The sequence below is a fragment of the Cervus elaphus genome, chromosome 14 (genome assembly GCF_910594005.1).
Source record: "Cervus elaphus chromosome 14, mCerEla1.1, whole genome shotgun sequence".
NCBI lineage: Eukaryota > Metazoa > Chordata > Mammalia > Artiodactyla > Cervidae > Cervus > Cervus elaphus.
The window spans coordinates 35,289,926-35,309,027 of NC_057828.1; the positions used below are offsets into that span (position 1 = coordinate 35,289,926).

Sequence of the window (19,102 nt, forward strand, 5' to 3'; positions counted from 1 at the left end):
AACCATTTTAGTTATTAGTATTTTTATCAGAATTCTATTGTTTTCATTCAGAGCTTTTCTAAAAAGTATCAAGCCAAGAAGGATGCATTATAATATTCACATTAGTACATAAAGTTCAGGCAAAATACCTTTGGGAGTGTTTTTTGCTGTGTGATTTTATGTTTCAGGGCTGCTGCGCTGTGCTTAGTCGCTCAGTCGTGTCTGACTCTCTGTGACCCCATGAATTGTAGCCCACCAGGCTCCTCTGTCCATGAAACTCTGCAGGCAAGAATACTGGAGTGGGTTGCCATGGCCTCCTCCAGGCGATCTTCCCAACCCAGGGACTGAACCCAGGTCTCCCGCACTGTAGGCAGATTCTTTACCATCTGAGCCACCAGGGAAGCCCATATTTCAATGATAAATTCCCCAAGTTCATTAAACCAGTATATCTCTGCTTGTGAAGTAATAATCCAAAGACTTGTCTAGCCTCAACATCTAAGTTACTTACTTTTGTATGTGGAACATCAGATGAAGTGGCTGAAGCTCCTGGAGCTGACTGGGCATTTATCTGTTTTCACAGTTTTTCTCCTTGTGGTTTTGGCACAGGATGGCAATTTCAATGTAGTCACACTTTTTGCACAAAGGTAGGATCACCCCAGAGTGAACATTTCAAGAGAGTGAAAACAGAAGGCACAATATGTGTATAAATTGGAAACTTGGAAGGAGAAAAAAAAAAAGGACAGTGTAGCAAAATAATATTTAAATATTTAAAACTATAATATCAAAACACAGTGTATAGTCATTTGTGTTCTGTGTCTTACACTTAACATAATAGTTTAAAAATTCATCAATATTGTTGCATATATCAGGAGTTTATTCTTTTTATGGTCTTATGTGGATATATTATAATATATTTATATAATCTTTAGTAAATATTTGATTTTCTTGCAGTTTGGGGCTATTATGAAAAAATTTCATGTGAATATTCCAGTACAAATCTTTGTGTGGATGTATAGTTTCAGTTGCCTTGGGTGAATATCTAGGAACACAATTTCTGTGTCATTTGGTATGTTCAACTTCATAAGAAACTGCCAAATTGTACCATTTTGCATTTCTAGGATATTATTTAACATCATTGCCGCACTTGGCGTGGTTAGTCTTTCTTATTTACCTCTTCTTTTGGATGTGTAATGGCATCTTTCAGTTTTAATTTGAATTTCCTGAATTATTAATGGTATTGAACATGCGTTCCTGTGCTGATTTGCCATGTTGTGTCTTCTTTATTGAAGTATCTGTTAAAATCTTTGGTCCATGTTTTGATTGGGTTTCTTAATATTGAGTAGTCAGACTTCTTTATACTGTTTGCAAGTACTTTATCATATATATGTTTTGCAAGTAGTTTCTCCCAGTCTGTGTTCTGCCGTTTCATTTTTTAGTGGGGAATTTTTTCTCTGTGTTTATTTTTACTTAAATCCATTTTTTAGAAGTCATATTGTTCATATGTAATTTATATTCAGTAAAATTTACCAATTTAAAGTGTATAAATTAGTGAGTTTTGACAAATGTGTTGTTTACCAATACCACAATCATGATATAGAACAGTTCTATCATTGTAACAAGTCCTTCATACTCCTTTACAGTCAGTTTCTACCATCACCTCCTATCCTTCTAACCACTGATGTGCTATCTTACTTACAAGTATGTTTTGAAGCACAAAACTTTTAAATTAGATGAAATACAATTTATCAGTGTTTTTCTTTCGTGGTTTACAGATACGGGATTTAATTTAAAACACCTTTTCCTAACCCAACTTTGTTAAGATTTACACCTATGTTTCTTCTAGAAATGTTAGTAGTTTTTAGAATTATATTTAGTCTGTAATCCACTTCAAGTTAATTTTTGTTTATGGTATTAAAGAATCAAGGTTCATTTTTTTTTTGCAATTGGATATTTAATTGAAAAAATATTTGTTGAAAATAGGATTGCGTTAAGGCAGTATGTGATTTTAAGTCTATGTTAAACAGGAACAGATCTTGTGGGGCAAAATATACCTTGTAGTTCCTCCAGTAAATAAGCTTGTATCTGATTAGGATGGATGATTTCAGACATATAAACCGATAAGCACAGATTTTTTTTGTCCTTTTATAGTTAAGAGTATATAAACATTCTGGACAGTTTTGCAAAGTTCAATAAAATTACATATAAATAAATCAGACACAGTTTCATTCAGTAGCATCATGATTTGAAATACTTAAGCATGAAATGATTTCTCATGACTTGACCCCCAGATATTTGTTACAGTTTTATTCCTAAGCTCAAAATTTAAAGTACTAACTCTCTGCCCTTTAAAAAAAAAAATTGGGCTGTTGACTTCTAATTTTTCTCTCATGGTTAAAATTCATTTAAAACAATTTAGTGAGTCGAGAAATTCTTTTTACTTGTAGCGGTATCTTGCTTGCCTCATATTTTTCCTGATTAACTTCTTCATAATTTCTCGATAAAGAGGCAAAAGAGAAAAGACTCCAGGGACTGATCTTTTCTGCTGGTGCAGATGGGTGACTCAGTGCATCAACTCAGGTGTTCTGGGCTTTCTTGGTATGTTGTTGTTACATATTGGCAAGAACTTCAGGTCTTGAAAGACTTCTATAAGTCTACAATAAACCTTGGTTTAGGGATAGAGTAAACGAAGAAGTGGGCTTCCCTGGTGGCCCGTTGGTAAAGAACCTGCCTGCCAATGCAAGAGTCATGGGTTTGATCCCTGGGTCGGAAAGATCCCCTGGAGAAGGAAATGGCAACCCACTCCAGTATTCTTGCCTGGGAAATCTCATGGACTGAGGAGCCTGGCGGACTACAGTTCATGGGGTCACAGAGAGTCTGACAAGACTTAGTGACTAAAACAACAATAAGAATTTTTTGAAAAGTATTTGTTGAAAAAGCTATTTTTCTCTCATTGAATTACCCTGACACCTGTGATCTCTGTCCATCAATCCGTATGCTTTATCTCACTGTCTTTAGTACTTTTGCTTTAGAGTATTGAAATGAGGCAGTTTTGAGTCTTCCAGTTTTACTCTTTTTTTAAAAATTATTTTGGCAACTCTATTTGCTTAACATTTTATACTAATTGTAGAGTGTTGATTTCTACATGAAGGTCTACTAGACTTTAATTAATATTGTAATCTGTTGATCAATTTGGGGAGAATTGACGTGTTAACAGTATTGTCTCCTGATCCATGAACATGGTATATCTTTCCAATTATTTAGATCTTCTTTAATTTTTCAACAATATTATGTAGTTTTTAGAGAACAGGACCTGAACATTTTTTGTTATATTTATCCTTATTTATTGTATGTGTTTTCTTATACTATAAATGATTTGTTTGAAGTCTCAAAAATGAGTTGTTTGTTGCATTTAGAAATACAGTTGATATTTACTTATTAGCCTTGAATCCTGCATCCTTTCTCAAAGTTTATTTGCTTGTTCATAAATATGTTGAGATTCTCTTTGTGGATAATCACATCATATGGAAACAAAGACAATTTTACTTCCTCTTTTTTCAACCTCAATAGGTTTTCTCTCTTTTTCTTGTGTTATTAAGCTAAGACCTTCAGAACAGTGTTAAATAGGAAGTTAAGAGCAATCATCTTTACCTTATACCAGATCTTAAGGCAAATGTATTTATACCCTCACTGTTAAGACTTTATTAAAGATTTATGAATACTTTAACAAGTTGAATAAGTTCCTTTTTATTCCTCTTTTCCTGAGTTTTTTTTTTTAAATAATAGAATGTAAAATTTTGTCAGATTATTTTTCTTTATCTGTTGGGATGATCATGTGGTTTTTCTTCTGTATTCTGGTAGTATCTTGAATTTCTTTTTTTTTGTTTGTTTTTTAATGTTAAACCAAACATTGCATTTCTTAGGGCTTGAGGTAATTTAGCTGGAAATTTTTAGCCAAATAACTATTTCAGAGTCCAGCCACCTGACTTTAAATCACTTTTAAATCTCTTATAGCATCCTAATGACTTAATTTGTATTTTAAGAAATGTAATATTGAACTATTTATTAAAATGACATTTTAATATTTTTGTCTAGATCACTATCTTTTCTGAAAGAAACTCTTCAAGCACTAAATATATATTTACATTACATCAAGTTTTCTATGCAAAATGCATAGAAACTATGGAGTTTAGCTTGTGAAAAGAATAGAGAAGATCTAAAAAACAAATGTATTATCTGTTAAATGTAGGTGTACTTTTATTTGATCTTGTAGAAGTACATGTTCAAATGTTTTATTGTATAACTAATACCATTCCAGTTGTGAGTGTAGTATTTACTACAGACTGAATCTTTCCCTCCCAAACTCATAAGTGAAAACCTAATCCTCATTGTGATGGCACTTGAAACAAAGTCTTTGGACTGATTAGGTCATGAAGGTGGAATCCTCATGAATGGAATTAGTGCTCTTGTAAAGGACATCTCACGGTTACCCTGATAGCTCAGCTGGTAAAGAATCTGCCTGCAATGCAGGAGACCCCGGTTTGATGCCTGGGTTGGGAAGATCTGGAGAAGGGATAGGCTACCCACTCCAGTATTCTTGGGCTTTCCTTGTGCTCAGCTAGTAAAGAATCCGCCTGCAATGCAGGAAACCTGGGTTCAATCCCTGGGTTGGGACGATCCCCTGGAGAAGGGAAAGGCTACCCACTCCAGTATTCTGGCTGAAGAAGGCCATGGACTATACGTCCATGGGGTTGCAAAGAGTCAGATATGACTGAGCAACTTTAACTTTCATAAAGGACAGCTCAGAGAGTTCAGTTGCCCCTTCCCCAATCTGAGGACACAGTGAAAAGACAGCTGTCTATGAGCCAGGAAATAGATACTCAGTTTGCCATTGCATTGATCTTATATTTCTCAGCCTCCAGAATTATGAGAAATAAATTTGTGTGGCCCAGTATTCTGGCCTGGAGAATTCCATGGACTATATAAGTCCATGGGGTCTCAAAGAGTCGGACTTACTGAGTGACTTTCACTTTCACTTTTATAATCCACCCAGTCTGTGGTAATCTGTTATGGCAACCCAAATGGACTAGGATAGTATTGTTGATGAATTGTCCTGTATGTGAGCTTGAGACATTCTTTTCATCTGAGGTTTTTTGTAAACTCAACTGATGTGTTAATCAGCATTATTGCACAGACTGTCATGCCTTGTTGCTTAATTAGTTGTTTTTAGAGTATTCGGGTTCTGAGCTCATCAGTATTATGATAATGAATGTAATCATTGAAATTATTGACTTGTATTGAACTTATTTTGTTATTTTCTCTATTAACTTACATTTTGCCATTACGAAAGAATGACTAAAGTTTGTATATACAGATAATATTTGCAAGAAAAATATAGTTTTGTTTAAAGTCTCAGATTGCGTTGATAATTCTCAGGATATTGTTTAAGTTCAGATGTTTATTTTTTTTGAAAGTTTGTTGCATAGTTTTCAAAATACAGTAATTTGTTTTCAAGATAAGCATTCTGGGTTTGTGATGAAATCTTGGCTTGTTTATTTAAATCATTAAAACAGTCTATTTGCATTACTCTGTTCTCACAGCATTATTAACCACAAGACACAACCAAAAAACATGTAGTCATTGCTAAAGAAAGTCAAACTTCTGAAGATGTGCTTCTTCCTTGAGGAGCAAATAATTCTTTTTTTTTTTTTTTTTTTTTTTAACACAAACAAGATTATTTAGTTGTAGTCTTTTTAATGTTTCTAATAAAAAACACTTTACCTTTAAAACTTTAAGCCTTATTTTTCTTACAAATAATTCTTTGGAAAGTATTTTTTTTGTTTTTTTTGGAAAGTGTTTTTGAATTTAACTTTATTCTCTGCAGTACATTTATAAAGCATATAATGTGCCCACATACTAGGCTTGTTGCTGAGGATGCGAAACTATAGAGTACTTGTATAGTCTTCCTCTTTGTCCTGAGCTTCTGCCAACAAAAAATTGTCAAAAGCCTGAATTGCTAAAAGAATCAATAGTATTTTAATTGAAATCTTTATATAATTTTCTCCATTATGAAAGTAACAATAATGCATATTCATTGTAAGAAAATCAGAAAATTATTTCAATTGATAAAATGTTTTATTTATTTATTTATTTATTGCTATTTACTGACTGCATGCTACAAGCTAGTCACTGTGCTATGTAATTAGTAAATGGCATGAAGAAGACATGGTGTCACATTTAAGGAAATTATAGGCTGTACCTTGCCTTTTCATTGTTTCAGTGATATTTTTGAGCAACAGGAGTTTTAAATTTTGAAATCCAATTTATTAATTTTGTTTTAAATATTGTTTAAGAAATCTTTGTCTGTCCTGGATCACAAATATTTTCTCCTGTATTTCCTTTTATAACTTTTATAGTTGTATCTACCACATTTAGTTTTATGATCTGTTTTATTTTTAGTACGCTGTAAGCTAAGAATTGAGGTTCTTTTTTTTTCAATCTCCTGTGGATATCTGCTTATTCCAGCATCTATTGTTGAAAAGTCCCATTGAATGACCTTGACACCTTTGTCAAAAATCAGTTTGACACATGTGTGTGGCCTTTTCTCTAACACTAATACTGCTGCACTGCAGAGGCAGTGTGTTCAAGGACTCCACTGGGTGCCACGTTTCTTAAAAAGTTTTTCCATTTTGCCTGGTGAAAACAAAGTATTTTTAGCTCCATGAGCTGTGATTTTTTTTTCACCTGATTCTTTCCAATGGCTCTTTCCCTGACCTTGGAATTTTCCTTATATACATGTGCTGATTAGTAAGACTCAAGGCAATTCATTGCAGGTCTCTGGAGCTCTCCGTTCTGTGGTTTTCTGTCTCATGAATTATAGCTACTTTTGTCTCCCCAGTCTCTGAACTCAATTCAAGGATCCCCCAAGTTCTTCTTGATTTTCCCTCCCTGTGTTGCATTCTATATGGTCGCTCAAACAACCATTAATTGTTTCCTTTTTCTTGTTTCCCTTTTCTTTGGGGTCAGTGTACCTTGAAGTGTAATACTTGATGTATAGATTTCCTTGTTTTATTTCTTTTGTATGTTTTCCTAATTGTTGAAGAAGGGAGTATAAATCTGTTATCTGTTACTCAGTTGTGATCAAAACAAAGTCTCTAACCTTTATACTTTATAGATAATTCCACTGGATGCAGGATTTTAGGATATGGGATTTTTTTTTTCTTTTAGCAATTTGAACTTGTTTTTCCATTGTTCGTTTGCTTATATAGTTTCTGAGGAGAAGTCTCCTATTTGCTGTGTGTATTGTTTTTTTCCCCTTCAGAATTTTTTAATGATTTTCTGCTTATCGCCAGTTTTTTAGCAATTTTACTGTGATCTGACTGGTTATTTTGGTTATGTTCTTAGTATTCATGCATGATTGTGAGTTTTCATCTCATTGGGTTTCATTGTAATACTTAGTCTGTACATTTATCTTTTTTTTCCTAATTTAGAAAAATTCAGGCTTTATTTTGCAGATGTCTCCCTCTGTCTTTCAGGATCTGGTGTTATTCACATGTTAGACTGCTTGATGCTATCCAACAGGTCACTAAGAGTCCCTTTTTTTGTTTTATAGGTACAGTTCATATAGTTTTCTTCTGCTATAATTTCATGTTCATTGATCTTTTCTCTTGCAGTGTCTAATCTGTTGTTTATCCCATCTAATAAAATTTTTATTCAGGTATTACATGTTTCATCTTTAAAAGTCCTATTTATTTCCCATTATCTCTTATTTATGTTCATTCATGTGCTTCCTTAAAGTTACTGTATGTTAATTCCATCATCTCTTGTTATTTTTTAAATTCTATGTCTAATGACTATTTTTTTTGTTGGTGATGCATCATATTTTCCTGCATCTTCTCATGTCTAGTAACTGTTGATTGGATCCTTTGAATTTTACGTTAAGTGTTTAGATTGTGTTGTCTTCCTTCAAAGAGTAAGACTATTATATCTTATTCTGGAGAGTAGTTTTTTACAAATATGATATTCTACAGTCTTGTTTGTTAGCTTTGTTAATGTAGGTTTAGCTTTTACTCTGACTTCTTTGAAATATCTACTGAATGCCTCTGTGTTCAGTAATGACACTCTAATGACTGATTAGAAATGGAATTTCTCTCAGGTCTGGGAATTATTTGGCATAGAGATCGCTACTCCTCTGCTTATTGTACGTGCATAACTTGGTATCAGATACAGGCAACTATGTAAATTGTATAGCTTCTTCCTCACTGGTATTCTGTTCTGATAATGCTACCCACCTCACCCGTCTCACCCACCTCAAAATCTGATATTTCTTTCTCCAACAATGAGACATCTGTGTTATGGTTGGTATGTTCTTTATTGTATAACATTCTAGAAAATGCCTCCAGACAGAAAGCAGACGATTTTAGGACTCACTACTTTTGTTTTCACAGGGATCATAGTCTTGCACCGCCTATTGTCCACTACCTAAAAAGAGTTCTGTTGTATATTTTTCTCAATTTTCATTTATTCCTTCTATATTTGTGTTTAGTTGCTTCGGGCAAAAGGGTAAGTCTAGTCGCATGAACTTTTTATTTTTGTTTTCTGCCTTTTTAAATTAGTTTCATATTTTATATTTAGCTGTCAGTTACATCTAAAATTTATTTTGTTGTGTTAGATAAAAGAAATCTAATTTAAAACATGTTCAACATGATTGAAAGTCTGTTTTCACATTTTTGTCTTATATACTGTACAAGAATATCCTTGTGTAGGAGATTTCTACATTGCTTTTTTTTTAAGGAAATTTTAAGAGGAACAACTGTATTTTAAAAATGAGTTCAATATCTATTGCCAATTGTCCTACAAAGGGTTTATGTTTACATTCTAGCTACCAGTGTGTATTTCTTCACACTTTCACTGATAATATTTCTCGAAGTGTTAAATTGTTTCATATATGTTTTATCTCTACTTCATTGATTATTATAAGGTGGTATAATACATACTATAATAAGTTGTATTCCTCTTATGTTGTCTTTGCCCTTTCTCTTTTTTCCCCTTTTGTTTTAGTGTTGATATGATTTCTCTATATATTATGCATATACACTGTAGTATTTGTCATAAATATTCAATTTACATTTTTGCTCTTTCATGTAGTTAATTCTACCAGTTCCTTCTTTTATGATTCTGTTTCCTCTTGCATCCTGAGATCGGGAAACTATTGGTTCATATTCTCTAGTTTATGAATTACATGAAATTAATTTTGTTATGATGTGAAATGAAAATCAAATTTTACTTTTCTCCAAAGTTAAGTGAATATTGTGGCACCATTTGTTAAATGGTCATTTTCCCCGTATACTTTATCATATGTAATTATCAACTTCACCATATTTTGACTTTTTATAAAGTAACCTATTCTGGCTGCCTGATATCATCGATATTTCTTTTTTTCCCCAAACCTTAACCTTTTATTTATATTGGGGTAGAGCCCAGTAACAATGTGCTGATAGTTCGGGTAAACAGCAGAGGGACTCAGTCATGCATACACATGTATGCATTCTCCCCCAAGCCCCGCTCCCATCCAGGCAGGCACATTAACCTTGAGCAGAGTTCCATGTGCTCTACAGTAGGTCCTTGTTGGTTATCCATTTTAAACATAGCAGTGTGTGCATGACCTTCCCAAAGTCCCTAACTATCCCTTCCCCCCGGCAATCTAAACTTCATTTTCTAAGGTTGTGAGTCTTTCTGTTTTGTAAGTAAATCATTTGTATCATTTCCTTTTAGATTACGCATATATGGGGTGTCATACAGTGTTCGTTCTTCACTGGCTGACTGGCTTCCCTTAGTATGACACTGTCTCAGTCTCTCCACGTTGCCACAAACGGCATTATTCCATTCTTTGCAGTGGCTGCGCTGTGTTCCGTTTTGTACGTGCACGTCTTCCTTATCCACTCCTCTGTCAGTGGACGTTTAAGTTGCTTCCGTGTCTTGGCTGTTTTCAGCAGTGCCGCGGTGAACATTGGGGTGCGTGTATCCTTTCGGATCATGTTTTTCTCCAGATATGTGCCTGTTGCATATGAATTGTAGCTTTATGGCATCTGTCATTTCTTAGGCAAAAGTTTTCTTGAAAGCATTTATGTATTGAGAAAAAATATGTTTCAGTAACACCTTGGCTCATCTCATTCATTTTTTTCTAACAGAGTCATGTACCATTTCTAGTTTATATTCTCTTCTTGGCCCACCTAAGTGTGATACCCCTTCCCTGAAAGATAACAGATGACCCAATTCCTTTGTCTGATAAATGTTAATTTTCTTGGTGAAACTTTTTGTATCCTTTATTCTTCAAGTATCATATATTTTTTTTTCTTTTGTATTTCTTTTAGGACTTTATCTTAATGTCCTATTCTGCCTCTTTTCCCTGTCCTTATCCCTGTCATGATACCCTAAAATTCTGACTTAATTCTGTTTCAGTTTCTACTAAATTTCTGGTCTATATCTTGCTTCCCAGCATCAGATTGTCATCACCAATTCAATGGACATGAACTTGGGCAAACTCTAGGAGAGCCTGAGAAACAGGGAGGCCTGGCATGCTGCAGTCCATGGGGTCGCAGAGTTGGACATGACTTGGCGACTGAACAACAACAATTTTGCTTCCTTGATGTTAACAGCATCCTGACTCATATTTATCTCTGTACCATTTGGTCCCATAGTACTGAACTGTGCTATAGTTCTTATTTAAATGTCAACGGGTCACGATAAAAGCCGTTGCTCCTCTGTTCCCAGCCCCATTCCTTTCCTTACACTGCTGGCAACAACGCAACACACTGCTGGAAACCTCAGAACTCTTTCTGCCTTTGCCCAAGTGGTGCTTGCTAATTCCCCTTGGGATACTGGCTCTCTTGAAATGTCTGGTACTACTGCTCCAGTTAAGGTTCCTCAGAAGCTCTTACCAGCTTAAAGGTAACTTCTTATACTACCAAAGATACTTACTTACTTCTTAAAGTGTGCTATTTTAAAATTATGTATTTTTAATGTAATTGTATATGTCTGGTTTTTCTAACCAAATAGTTAAATTCTTTCAGATTGATACAATTTCCTCCATTGTGTCTGCAGCTTTTTACAACACTGAATTGGTGTTTAGTAACTTCTGTTGCACTTTATGAATTGTTTTACCTGACTAGTCTCAGTTTGTTTGTTTTTTACTTTTTAAAATATTTATTTGTTTGTTTGGCTGTGCTGGGTCTTAGTTGCGGTGTTTGGGTCTTTAGTTGTGACATGTGGGATCTAGTTCCCTGAGCAGAGAATGAACTTGGGCTCCCTGCATTGGGAGTGCACAGCCTTAACCACTGAACCACCAGGGAAGTCCCTCAGATTTTAAATTGATTCTCTCCTTGCTGCCAGAGTTGTCTGTTTAAAATTATGCTAATTTTGGACCCAAATATCTTTGACACTCTTTATCTGCAGAATTAATCTCTAAACCACATCATGGAAGTCCAGGTCCTAAACAGTCTGACCTCATCTTTTTTTTTTTTTGCTTAAGTTCTGTCATTGTCATGAGTGGCTATCTTTGTTCTTCAGCTCTGTGCACTCCCTGCATGCTGTTTCTTTGCCAAGTTTTTTTCTTCAGAATTAATTCCTTCGATATGCATTTGTTAATTACCTACTATGTGCTATTACTATACTAGGTTGTGGTCAGAACATTAAGATGGGTATAACTTGTATGGCTCCCTTTTGTATGCTTCCCTTATATTCTCCATTTGTGAAAAATCCCATCCTTTGAAATATAAGTGAGATACTTCCTTGTCCATGAAGTCTCCTCAGATCATTCCAGTAAAGATTAATCATCCTTTGCCTCCAAAGCATTTTGAATATCAGATTTACAAAATTTCTCATAACTCTCTCATTTGTTATCTATACATCTATAGATTATGTCTTAATCACCATTGTATGTCCTCTTTTTCTCTTCCCAGTGACCTTAAAGTAATTGATGCTCATTAAATGGAAAGTTGGTTCAAAGCCAAGGTAGAAACTTAGAAGGAATATTCAGGGAAAATCAGGAGAGTTGCAGTACCAAACCTAAGGAATGTTTATAAGAAGAAGGGGATAATAATTGATATTCTACGCTCCAGAACAACAGGTCATTGGTTATGTTAACAAGTTCAGTTCAGTCGCTCAGCTGTGTCCTACTCTTTGCGACCCCATGGACTGCAGCACACCAGGCTTCCCTGTCTATCACCAACTCCTGGAGCTTACTCAAACTCATGTCCATCGGCATCAGTGATGCCGTCCAACCATCTCATCCTCTGTCGTCCCCTTCTCCTCCCGCCTTCAATCTTTCCTATCATCAGGGTCTTTTCCAATGAGTCAATTCTTCACATCAGGTGGCCAAAGTATTAGCGTTTCAGCTTCAGCATCAGTCCTTCCAATGAATATTCAGGATTGATTTCCTTTAGGATTGGCTGGTTGGTCTCCTTGCAGTCCAGGGAACTCTCAAGAGTCTTCTCCAACACCATAGCTCAAAAGCATCAATTCTTCGGCACTCAGCTTTCTTTATGGTCCAACTCTCACATCCATACATGACCACTGGAAAAGAGTAAGGTACATAAAGTAGCAAGGACGGACATCCGAGGACAGCAGACTGAGAAATAAATAGGTTTCTTCTCCTTAAGTAGTTTTTTTTTTTTTTTTAAGCTGATATTTTTACAGAAATTGGCTGAGAGACAAATTGAGGATTTATGATCTAAATAAAGATCTAGAAGCCTGCATATATTATGTTGATTTAGGGAGGATCTATATATTTTGTATAGAAGATGAGTGGGTACTAGGCTTGACATTATATGAAGAAAGTTTAGAAATCTAACCACTATTTTAATCTCATTAGAACACTACCATAAATCACCATAGAGATCACAGGGGTTTCTTCATCAAAATTAGTCATATCTTGTATTAAAGGATGATAGAAATTACTTTGCCCTAGAAGAATTTCAGATGATCCATGCTTCTTTCTACTTCCTGTCTTTGTTTGAATAGTAGTGTATTAATAGCATGAAGTGAAAAGTGCAAGTGTTAGTGGCTCAGTCATGTCTGACTCTTTGTGACCCCATGGACTGTAGCTTGCCAGGTTCCTCTTGCCATGGAATTCTCCAGGCCAGAGTACTGGAGTGGGTAGCCATTCCCTTCTCCAGGGGATCTTCCTGACCCAGGGATCAAATCCGGGTCTTCCACATTGCAGGCAGATTCATTATCATCTGAGCCACCAGGGAAACCCTGTTAATAGCATGTATTTGCCTGTATAAGATGAATCAATTTTGAAGCATATCCCTTATAAACATACCAGTTATACATTGGTATGATTTTGGGCGTAGTATATTTGGTTATTTATAAGATACTGAATAATTTCTTCAGTTGGAAGGCCTTTTATATTTGATGATGTGTTATAGTTTTAATTCACATCATTTTTTTTTCTTTCTTGGTCTTGACATAAAATGTTAGTGAAGTTACAATCAGCGGCATCTTAGATTTGATGAAATATGACAGTATAGTAGAGAACATTAAAGTTTAGAGACTGTCTGCCAAATATTTTAGTTTTACTGTAATTAACATTGAACGAGTCTTTTTTGGCAATAGTTACATGATATTAACTCCCTCTCTTTATTGGGAGAATGGGTTATGCATTAATTTTTATCTTAGTGATAGACTCTAAAGTGGAGTTGGAAGTGGGAAAGAGGAAAGTGAAAAGTAAGTGAAGTTGCTCAGTCATGTCCAACTCTTTGTGACCCTGTGGACTGTAGCCTACCAGGATCCTCTGTCCATGGGATTTTCCAGGCAAGAGTACTGGAGTGGGTTGCCATTTTCTTCTCCGTGAAAAGGGAAGAAGGAATCTATAAGGAACCTACTTTCTGTTACCTAGATTATGATTTGGTGCATGAGAAAAAAATCTTGGTTAACCATAATTCTTAGAAATTTGTAGAAGCAGTTTGTAGAAGTAATCCCTGTGAAGTTATAGTTCATTTCTGATCTTGCAATCAAGGATACACTGACTGGTTCATCACTTTTAATCAAAGACATGTATTAAGTACCTACTGTGATGTTGGCAATGTACTCAGTACTGCAAACACTCTTTGGTTGTTCATGACGGATTTCTTAATACAGTGAAACAGTACAACAAAAAGGTCAGTAATCAATTCATAGTGCATAGAACCGGCTCCTTTCTCATATACACGGTTGAACTGAGAGATGAAACAGGCAGTTTCTTAAACAAACAGCTTGTCTAAATGGAGAGCTGGATGCTTGACCACAATGAGCACTCAGTAAATACTTGTTGACTGATGAGTTGAAGTATCCTTTTAGGTGATTGACAGGAAATGGATGGGCTTATCATTTTAAGTGATTACATGTGAAAAGATTGGTGTCATAGGTAATTATTGTTAAAATAGGAAGAATATACATTGAGAATTATTAAGGGAATAATGGGAGCGTCTCAGTACCTTTTGGGCATTACTAAAATAAATTGAAAATGTAAAAGCCTCCCAATTTCTCATTGTGGAAAAGATATCATGATGAATCAAGAGTTGTAGAATTTAACGAGTTCATATAAATAAGGTTCCACAAACCCGCAGTCCTTTCTTTGAAATCAATTGTGAATCAGATAATTAAGTAGAAATGTTGCATCTCTGCTTATGTTCATTTATTTTAATAAAGTCTCAGTACCTAATCCTTGAAAGAGTTGAAGCAACAGTATATGGAGGAGGAGATGTAATCTGATGATGCATACTTTTTCCTCTGGTAACTGAAGGTTAAATGGGTAGCAAACAGAATGCCTTAAACAAGATTGGTATATTGATTAAAGCGCTGATTTAACAGCTCTCAGTCTCCCCTTGGAAACCTGGAAAAGATAAGCCAGCTGCTGTCTAAGAGTGCTCAGTGTCCACTGAGAGTACACTATCTATCATCACAATATGGTGATGAGAGGTGTTTTATGTTTGTGTTAATTTCCCCCACTAAATCAGTAATTATTACAGTCCTGTCCCTGCTGTTTACCCTGCAGCTGTTTTTCCATTTGTCGAGAGAGCGGGTGTTCTCCGAGGACCGCACACGTTTCTATGGTGCAGAAATTGTCTCTGCCTTGGACTATCTACATTCCGGAAAGATTGTGTACCGTGATCTCAAGGTAAAAAAGAAAAGTAATCAGAGTTTGTTTCTGCAGAGACTATAGGGACAAAGTAATTACAAAGTTACACAGTTTGAAGAAAAGAAGATCTAGTTGGGGAAAAAAAAACAACAACAACACTTTAAGAATGTGGTTCACTGTATCTGACAGGAAATTTCATTCACTGGTAAATGTGTAGTTCTTTTTATGTCCAAGTTTTTGACATGCAAAATAAGTTCTGTTCTACTGCTCTGATCAAAACCATCTACCAGTAATAGTTCCACTCTTCTGTTAGTGTAATGAGTAATGTTAAACATCTGATTCAACGTCTAGTCTCTTTGCAAGTGACATTTTAAAATCAATTTCATTATTATATTGTAGCATCCTGTGATGTATTATGAAGAAACTTTTATAGTAGATAAGGTTATTTAGGGGAAGGTTTTGATTTTAAAATCAAAGTCAAATATTTGATTTTGACTTTGAATATTTAGTGGGCTTAAAGAGCTGAAGCACTTTAATATAGCCTTTTATCAATTTATTTAGTTTCCATTTTAAAAAACACTGTGTTTGTTTTATCAGTAATGATGCCTGTATGTCTCTTAAGTTTCTTTCCGACAAGACCCTCGGAATAGCTCCGGAACTGGCGAACATTCTGTGAAGCCCAGAGAGTTCATATTCTAGGCGCTGCTGCTCTTAACTGTATCTTGTGCAGCTCCTCAGTGCTGCTGTTGTAGGATGAAAGCAGCCAAGCACAGTATGTAAATGAGCATGTCTGGCTGTGTTCCAGTAAAACTTTAATTACAAAAACAGGCAGTAGACAAGATTTCGCCCCCAGGCCATATTTTGCTGACCCTTGGAGTAGCTCATAAAAGGCAGTAGTAATTCTCACGACACTGTTTTCATTTAGATTGGCCATGTTAAGGAAATTTGTACCCTGGCACAACTCTGAACAGGTTCTAAATGTGACCATCTTACTTTCTTAAAAAGTGAATCATGTGATAATCTTGACCTGTTAAAGTCTGATACAGAATTGCTTTGTTTATCAAGTATGAGTTCATTTAAAGTATAATTCTGCTTGTAGAAATAGAAGTTATTTTAGTCTTTTATGAAATGCTGTTTGTGGGAAATGAGGTATGCGTGTTAGTTGCTCAGTCATGTCCAACTCTATGTGACCCCGTGGACTGTAGTCTGCAGGCTCCTCTGTCCATGGAATTCTCCAGGCAAGAACACTGGAGTGTGTAGTCATTGCCTTCTCCAGGGGATCTTCACAACCCAGAGATCGAACCCTGATCTCCCACATTGCAGGCAGATTCTTTTACCATCTGAACCACCAGGGATTGAGGTATATATCTACATGTTACAGCACCTGAGAGAAGTCACAGTTACCCCTCACTCCCATTCACTTGCTTTCAAACACCTGTGATTCTTAAATTATCTAATTACTTAACCAATTGTCTTAAGTTATTTCAAGATGTTGCTATCTTGTACGTTTGTATTATGAATGATCCCTAAGAAGTAACTATCTCAAAAAATATTACTCTACATGATGACAGTGAAATATAGTGTGTATGTCTATATAACATCATTACAGTTTTTATATTATTTTCTCATTTTATTTCTTAACATGTTATTTATGAAACAAGCTATGAAATTCTATTTTTAGAAAACATTTTTATACTATATCTATATCAGAGATGATCAACTAAGTGCCAAAATAGATCAGAGATGGATATAAATCAACAATATGATTGTCTTAGCCTGCAGCTTTTATAGCCAGGAGTAGTAGAATTCAGCATCCCTGTATCTGATGTCTGCATGGCCAAATAATCCTATAATGTTTAAATGTCTTGAATCTGAATTTTTAAAAAAGAATTTAATTATATGGTATGAAAAAACTTATGTTATATGTCATTTTCATATTTACTTAGAAGTAGTTAGCTCTTTTCTACTTGATCTTCCCCCTCCCCCCACTTTATATTTTCTGAATCCTATTTATAAGGATAAGGGCGAGGACTTCCTGGATTTAAGAAAAGGAGAACAGTTTTGAAGTACTTAGTAATATATCCAAAATGCTTAAAGCTCAAATAATTAGTCTAAAGAAACAAAAGAATGCTCACTTGATTGATAGCATTGAAAAAGGAATGATATAATTGGCATGATTTTGGTCAGTATCTCCACTGATCATTTCTCATTAATCAGCTTATCAGTACGTTGACACTCATTTAATGAGTTTTGTTGCTCTGTCCTTTCTGGTGATGAAACTAGACTAAATTTATTAGCCTGCAATGTGAATACCAGTCATGTAGTTAGTATATAAATAGACCATCAACTACTAGACAATTAAGTGACCTCTCCTCTCAATTTATTTCTGTTTTAATATAGCTTTAACTTAAAAGGTCTAAGTAAATGTGTAGCATTGGACAGGATCCATGGAATTTACACAAAGAAGAATGGATATCTCAAGTCAGACACTGAAAATTTGTACAAGTGTTATATCCATATTGTTTCATGATAGAATGAGATCTTTAGGTACAGTTGTAGAAATTCAGAGCTGACCCATAATTTACAGCTGAGGTCACTGAAGACTAGAAACCTAGTAAGTGATTTTCTCGAAATAATGGACTCAATTGGTAACATAGTCAAGATTGTTGGATTCCATGAATCCTAGCTCCAAGTATAATGTTCTTTTTATTACACCAATCGGCCTGTCTAGAAATGAAATGAATTTTAGGTGGGGGGATGCATTGGATTAACTCTAGGGGATCTTTGTAAATCTAAAATTTGAATAAAGCTGCCAAAAATAAGGAATGTTTTAAGTATATTCAAGGCACATCCTCTAACTCCCACTTCTAACTACTCTGGATTTCCTCTTTTATAAAAATGTTCAGCCATTGCTGCTATGAATCCCTTCCATTTCTAACATTCACATGTACTATTGGGCTATATTCCTCAAGTGTAGGAAATTCTTAAATGTAGTAACTCTGAAACCCCAGTCTAGGTGGGATCTCTGCTATTGTATATTGTGAATTCTTTTTCCAGTTTAGGAAGGTTCAAAGATTTCCTTTTGGCATTTTAATGCACTGTCCTAATCCCATGGTCATTAAGTTCATACGGGTCACAACATTTGGCACTTTGATGCCCATAAACCTAAATATGCAGGGTGCAAGGGAGGAGTTTCTTACTGTATTCTTGGGCCTGAGGCAGTCTTGGTACTGATATAACTGTGCTAAAATGGGATTGTAAGAGTGAGTGATGGGACTTGTTTGTGTTGCTACAATAGTTGTCAGAGCCCTTAGGAATTGCTATTATCATTCCTTTGCTTAATCACAAAATGTCAGCCATATAATTAAAATGAGACCTAAAAGATATATATGTGTGTATGTGTATTTTACATAGCTAGGTATTAGAATATATGATATATGAATTGTATATTAGAAAGCTTTTAAAAACTTAGAAGTTAAAAATTTGTAAACTTTCTAATAGCAAGAGTTTAATTTTATTATAGGCACCAGCAAGAGCAGAAAGGAGCATAGTATTTTCTTGCTGTCATTTCTTGTTAACGAAGCACAGAGGAAAAAAGATTTCAAAACCTACCAAATCAAGATCCTCTGTCAAATAATTTTTGTCCAGTTCAACTCGATAAAAAAATGTTGCCTTTTTTAAATGGAAACTCTGGGACGTATATGTCTAGTATATTTGTTTTCTCAAAGTATGAACTATTAGATAACAAACAACCCTCAGATACAAATAGTAAGCATTACCCAGATTTTGAATGTATACTCTTTTCTTTCACACTTCCTATTTAACTTCATACATTGCTTTTGCCAGTGGGTGTATCCATTAAGTATCATCATAATGCCCCGACCTCAATCCTGGATGCTAAGACTGATTGTGGAGAGAAAACAGATGCATTTAATGTTTTATAATAGAGAGTACCTGAACAGGCAGTTATGGTGTACATTTTTCCTTTTATGGTTTAAAAAAAAA

General features: G+C 35.0%; 1 protein-coding gene across 3 annotated transcripts in view; it reads left to right on the forward strand.

The window, feature by feature from the left end:
* The window catches only part of AKT3 (AKT serine/threonine kinase 3), a 272,806-nt gene that overhangs the window by 196,449 nt on the left and 57,255 nt on the right, over positions 1-19,102 (forward strand). For all 3 annotated transcript variants that reach the window (XM_043924030.1, XM_043924029.1, XM_043924031.1), the window contains one exon: positions 15,014-15,136. In XM_043924030.1, the coding sequence (XP_043779965.1) occupies positions 15,014-15,136 (123 nt within the window). The remainder of the gene's footprint in view (positions 1-15,013; positions 15,137-19,102) is intronic.